The 6,314-nt window shown below is 39.0% G+C and overlaps 1 protein-coding gene across 1 annotated transcript; it reads left to right on the top strand.

Annotated features, from left to right (window-relative positions):
- Positions 1 to 843: 843 nt before the first annotated feature.
- LOC136668932 (interferon-inducible GTPase 5-like) lies at positions 844 to 3,428 on the top strand. Its single transcript, XM_066646698.1, has 2 exons — positions 844 to 976; positions 2,167 to 3,428. The coding sequence occupies exon 2, from the start codon at positions 2,219 to 2,221 to the stop codon at positions 3,353 to 3,355; it is 1,137 nt and encodes a 378-aa protein (XP_066502795.1). The 5' UTR covers positions 844 to 976; positions 2,167 to 2,218; the 3' UTR covers positions 3,356 to 3,428.
- The last annotated feature ends 2,886 nt before the right edge of the window (positions 3,429 to 6,314 follow it).

Below are 6,314 nucleotides of genomic sequence, written 5' to 3'. Positions count from 1 at the left end.
CTCTCTGATTTGTTTACATTCAGAAGCTGTGTCTTATAAGGTGGAACATTTTGTTTGAGTTAGAAGTGTCTGTATGTTGTTGGTGGCTGAATAGTATCTTGGCTGTAAATTTATGTTCACTGTTTGAATTACTATAGAAACTCTTTTGTAACTACAGCTGTTTAGTTTTTGTAGCACTTTTGCTCTGTGTTTACTTTTATGCAGTTAGTGGTCTTCCAAATTTAGAGTCAGTTCCACCTTAAACAATGAAAAGAGCAAAATCCTCATCTCAGTTTGTGCTTTTCAACATCTGGAGTCTCTCCTTTGTGTAAAAATCTTCAGATGCCATTTCTCTGCCATGAGCAAAGACTGAAAGCTTAACATACACTTGGATTTTTTACTCATTTAAAGACACTGGGGCTTCGTAAACACATAATTCCAGTTTAAAGCCCAAACTGCAAATAGCAGCAAATAGGGAGGAAACATTCTCAGAATTTGATAAAAGTTATTTTGATTGAAATCGTGACCGTCACCTTTAAGATGGTTGTGTGAAACATGGCCCCTGGGACATAGACCCTTGTGTCATATTATACCCACCCCTCTATAGTGATGAAGATTAGACTGTATGCTAACTTCACAGGAATCAATCATAGGAATCAAAGCAGCACATAGAAATCAAAGTAGCACTGCTGTGTCTGATCCACTTGTGCCAGTGCAACACACATTAACACACCACCACCAAACACCACCTATATTTTGCTCACACATAGAAAGTTTTCATCTGAGTAATGTGTGGAACCTTAGATCTAAAACACTCCCTATTACAAATTCAACTCAGCGACATCCATTTCTGATTAGCACATACAGAAGACCACACACTCTTCTTAAGCTACACCCACACATCGACAAGATCTTACCGGAGAGAAAAAAAAAACTGAAAAACTGAGGCAACTGAAAGGCTTCTTTGAAACTGAAAAGCAAACATCTTGTTCTTAAGGTAAATATCATTTAATTTTTAAGTGATCAAGCCTGAAAATTATCAGTTTATCAAAATCAAGACTATTATTTTGCCATTTTAAACCTCGCTTATCAGACCAAATTAATTTCACTAATTTGATTGCTCTGAATGTCCAACACTGTACATAACTACAGCTTTAACAGAAAAGACATATAAAACTTAAGAAATGTGTGAAAATAATTTGTTTACATTTATATCTGCACACTGTAATTATTTACTTACTGTTTTACTACCTGATATGTGTACATGGATTTGTCTCACTCTTGTAACTGAGGTTTTACTTCTGTATTTTCCTCCCTCTTTATTTTAACTAATGTTAGTGAATGGATTAACATGTGGGAATGTTCTACATTATGTTTAAGTCGTTCTGTTGTGGGGAGTTAATGGTCAGGTCAAGTTCAAAGACCTGGGCAAATGTGGCATTTAAGAAATAACTGCATTCACATTGATTCATTAATTCGGCTGTTTTTCTGAACCTTGTTCATTACAACTACAGTGGAACAGAGCAAATCATTATCATAAACAATGAACTACTGTAAAAACATAAAAAGAAAACTAGAAGATGTGATACAGGAAATTAAAGAACCACATGCAACCCTGAAAAGGAACAAACCTACTTACCAAAAGGATGTAGCAATGATGAGTTAAATGAGGCTGCAGATTTCTGCAAGAGATTAAAAGTCCAGTGTGGTCTAATACTGTGAGAATTCAAGGGGCACATATTTTATTTAAACCTCAGTGTGAATAAACATGTTCAGAGACAAATGATCTGTTATTGACACGCAAAATAAATGATGCCCCCAGACATTTATTCATAAAAAAAGTTTTATTCATAAAATGTAAGTGTGAAGAATCTTTCAAGGTTAAAAAATCAACCATTCAAACTTAATGTTCTTTACCCATTTAAAAAAAATTGCAAAAATGGTTCTTTATGGAACCAAAAGTGGTTCTTCCATGGGATCGCTCAAAGAACCCTTTGTGGCCCCTTTATTTTTAACAGTGCACGAACAGTCAAGCAACTGCCTGGAATACTCCCCCAACACCTGGGAGCTTCTGGGAGCTGTGTAGATATTCAGTATTTTCTTCAAACATGCATTCTTCCACTTTAAATGAGGGTTTATCCTTAGAAAGATATTCAATATGTTAATGTTTGTTTTCCGTTTTTACAGGGTGTTGGCACAGAACTGTTTTCAAAAGTCTAAGGATTGGTTTTGCTTGACAATGGAGAGCCAACCTTCTGACATAAACGAAGCAATTGAGGCATCTGGAGAAGTCACTTTGGAACAGGCAACCAACAAAGCCAAAGAGGAGACCGACAGTTTGTTAAATGTCAGACTTGACATTGCTGTAACTGGAGAAACAGGATCAGGGAAATCATCTCTCGTCAATGCACTCAGAGGTCTGAAGGACAGTGATGAAGATGCAGCTCCAGTTGGAGTTACTGAGACCACTACTGAACCAACGCCTTACCAACATCCCACAATGCCAAATGTGACACTGTGGGACCTGCCAGGAATCGGAAGTTCAAATTTCAAGGCAAAGACATACCTTAAAAATGTCAAGTTTGACCGGTATGATTTCTTCCTCATTGTGTCATCAGGGAGATTCAGAGAGAATGACATCATGCTGGCTAAAGAGATCAAGAAAAAGAAAAAGGTATTTTACTTCGTTAGATCAAAGACAGACCTTGATGTTCAATTTGAAAAAGAAAGAAAGGGCATCGACAAAGAAGAAACTCTCTCAAACATTAGAAGAAACTCTGAGGAAGAACTGAAGGGAATTGGGAATCCCAAAATTTTCCTCGTATCCTCTTGGGACACTTCTGAATTTGATTTTGAGAAGCTCATTGACACATTGGAGTCTGAACTCCCAGAACATAAGCAAAGCGCTTTACTGCAGTCAGTACCTGTCTATTCTGTGGCTATACTGGAGAGGAAAGTGAGAATGTTTCAGAAAGCAGCGTGGGCTGTAGCTCTTGCCTCGGGAGCAATTGCAGTGGCTCCAGTGCCCGGTCTGTCAGTCTCATCTGACATTGCCATGGTGGGGTCTTTCTTCACAAGTATCTACCACTCCTTTGGTCTTGATGATAAATCACTAGAAAGGCTCTCAGAACGAGTGAACAAACCTCATCTGAAGTCCCTGAAAATGTCCCCACTAGTAGAAGAACTTATACAAATGTCCTCTCTCAGGCTGGGAGCATCTGCTTTAGGGGTGTTTCTTTGTAGTCTGGTGCCTGTTGCAGGAAGTGCTGCAGCTGCAGCAATATCTTTCACCACCACACGTACGGTCCTCCTGAAAGGACTGGATGCATTAGCAGAAGAAGCGAGGAAGGTGCTGAGAGAAGCAGGGTTAGAGTAATGAAGTGGGGTTTATTCTCATGCTAGACATCTTTAAATGAAAACACTTATGTCTTTTAGATAGTACGATCTGTGCAAAACACAAGGTGAACGATTCCCAAATATTATTGTAGTGTTATCTATCTCTATGAATTTGAAAAATAAAAAGAAATGGAACTGATGCATGTTCTTTTTTACATTTCCTAATGTTATATTATGAAATAAGATTTTTTCCTGAATGCCTAATTACAAGCACATTGTAATCAGTGTTGGGCAGCATGGTGGCAGAGCAGGTAGTGTCGCATTCTCACAATTATGGGGACCTGGAGGTTGTGGGTTCAAGTCCCAGTCTGGGTGACTGTCTGTGAGGAGTGTGGTGTGTTCTCCCTGTGTCTGTGTGGGTTTCCTCCGGGTGACTGTCTGTGAGGAGTGTGGTGTGTTCTCCCTGTGTCTGCGTGGGTTTCCTCTGGGTGACTGTCTGTGAGAAGTGTGGTGTGTTCTCCCTGTGTCTGTGTGGGTTTCCTCCCATGGTCCAAAATCGCACATTGGTAGGTGGATTTGTGACTCAAAAGTTTCTGTATGTGTGAGTGTGTGTCACTCTGCAAAGGACTGGCACCCCCTTCAGGGTGTGTTCCCACCTTGCGCCTAGTGATTCCAGGTAGGCTCCTGACCCACAGAACTGGCATGACTCAAGTGTTTTTGGGTTCATTTGTTTAGTCCAGCAGCACTGATGTGTCTGATTCACTCCCAGCCCAAGACATACCAACACCACATCAGTGTCACATCAGTGTCAGGGCTGAGAATTATCCACCGGCCAAATCATACCTGCTCTGTGGGGGTCCTAGTCATTAAAGAACAGGGTGATTTTTTTGGGGGGTGGGGGCATGCAGAGCAAAAGATAGTCTACAGTCTGAAACTTGTTAAGCCACACCCACACATTGACTAGATCTTTTCCCCCAGTGAAAAACATGCCTTTAGCCATCTGAAAGCTGAAGAGCAAACATTTTGTTCTCAAGGTAAATATCATTTAATTTTTAAGTGATCAAACCTGAAAATGATTAGTACTTTTCATGTTTAAGCTATGATTAACATTATGATCTACATTTAATGAATATAGAGATTATGTAAAATTATTTTGCCATTATAAACCTTGCTTATCAGACCATGTTTAAACATGCTGAGATTATTGACATAAATGTGGATACACAAAAAGATTTTCCTGCTTAATTTCACTAATCTGTCACTTTGATTGTTTGAATATATATCTGCACACTGTAATCATTTACTTACTGTTTTACTACCTGCTATGTGTACATGGATTTGTCGCACTCTTGTAACTTAGGTTTTATTTCTGTACCTTCCTCCCTCTTTATTTTAACTAATGTATGTCTGTTAGTAGATGAATTAACATGGGTGAATGTTCTACAATAGGTTTAAAAGTCTGTTCTGTTGTGGGGAGTTAATGGTCAGGTCAAGTTCACAGACCTGGGCAAATGTGGCATTTAAGAAATAACTGCATTCACATTGATTCATTAATTCGGCTGTTTTTCTGAACCTTGTTCATTACAACTACAGTGGAACAGAGCAAAGTCATTATCATAAACAATGAACTACTGTAAAAGCATAAAAGGAAAACTAGAAGATGCAACAAAGGAAATTAAAGAACCACATGCAACCCTGAGAAGAAACAAATCTACTTACCAAAAGGATGTAGCAATGATGAGTAAAATGAGGCAAAGCAGAGCTGCAGATTTCTGCAAGAGATAAACAGTCCAGTTTGGTCTAGCACTGTGAGAATACAAGGGGCACATCTTTTATTTAAACCTCAATGTAAATAAACACTTATGCAACGTGTTCAGAGACAAATTAACTGTTATTGACACGCAAAGTAAATGATGCCCCCAGACATTTATTTATTAAAGGAAAAAAAAAAACATTTTTCCCAAACCGCCTACCAGACCAGCCTAGAAGAGGCATTTTCGCATACTGACTGACTGACACCTTATTTTGATACGCGCATGCGCGAGTAGGACTTTATAGTTCAGCCGTATTTCACAGAGAGAACTTAAGGTGGTGCCACTACACCTTCTGTTGTTAGTTCAGCCATATTTCACATTCCAGTTCGTGAAGTATTGTGTCCAGCAGGGATTTCTAAATAACCAAAAATGTCAGGGATTTTGCTGTCTGTAGGCTTTCCTGTCCCATTTCTTGCCATAAGCCCTAATCCTTGATTAAAATGTTCATTTTGATGGTGTTGTTGAAAGGTGAGCAGAAGACGTGAGGGTTGAAGTGTTCAAGGGGTCAGAGTTGAGAGCTGAATTGGGACACACTCGCCCTGCTTCACTGCTGTAGTTCCACCGTCCACCGTGGGGAGCAGCTCAGTGTTTTACTGGAGCCTCGAACAGAAATTTGTTGAACGTTGTTGAGGTAATATTTAGCCTCGAACAGAAATGTGCTGAACATTGTTGAGGTAATATTTAGCCTCGAACAGAAATGTGTTGAACATTGTTGAGGTAATATTTAGCCTCGAACAGAAATGTGTTGAACATTGTTGAGGTAATATTTAGCCTCGAACAGAAATGTGCTGAACATTGTTGAGGTAATATTTAGCCTCGAACAGAAATGTGTTGAACGTTGTTGAGGTAATATTTAGCCTCGAACAGAAATTTGTTGAACGTTGTTGAGGTGATATTTAGCCTCAAACAGAAATGTGTTGAACGTTGTTGAGGTAATATTTAGCCTCGAACAGAAATGTGTTGAACGTTGTTGAGGTAATATTTAGCCTCGAACAGAAATTTGTTGAACGTTGTTGAGGTGATATTTAGCCTCGAACAGAAATTTGTTGAACGTTGTTGAGGTGATATTTAGCCTCAAACAGAAATGTGTTGAACGTTGTTGAGGTAATATTTAGCCTCGAACAGAAATGTGTTGAACGTTGTTGAGGTGATATTTAGCCTCGAACAGAAATTTGTTGAACGTTG

The sequence above is a fragment of the Hoplias malabaricus genome, chromosome 15 (genome assembly GCF_029633855.1).
Source record: "Hoplias malabaricus isolate fHopMal1 chromosome 15, fHopMal1.hap1, whole genome shotgun sequence".
NCBI classification, from domain to species: domain Eukaryota; kingdom Metazoa; phylum Chordata; class Actinopteri; order Characiformes; family Erythrinidae; genus Hoplias; species Hoplias malabaricus.
This window is presented reverse-complemented; position numbering and strand designations above follow the sequence as displayed.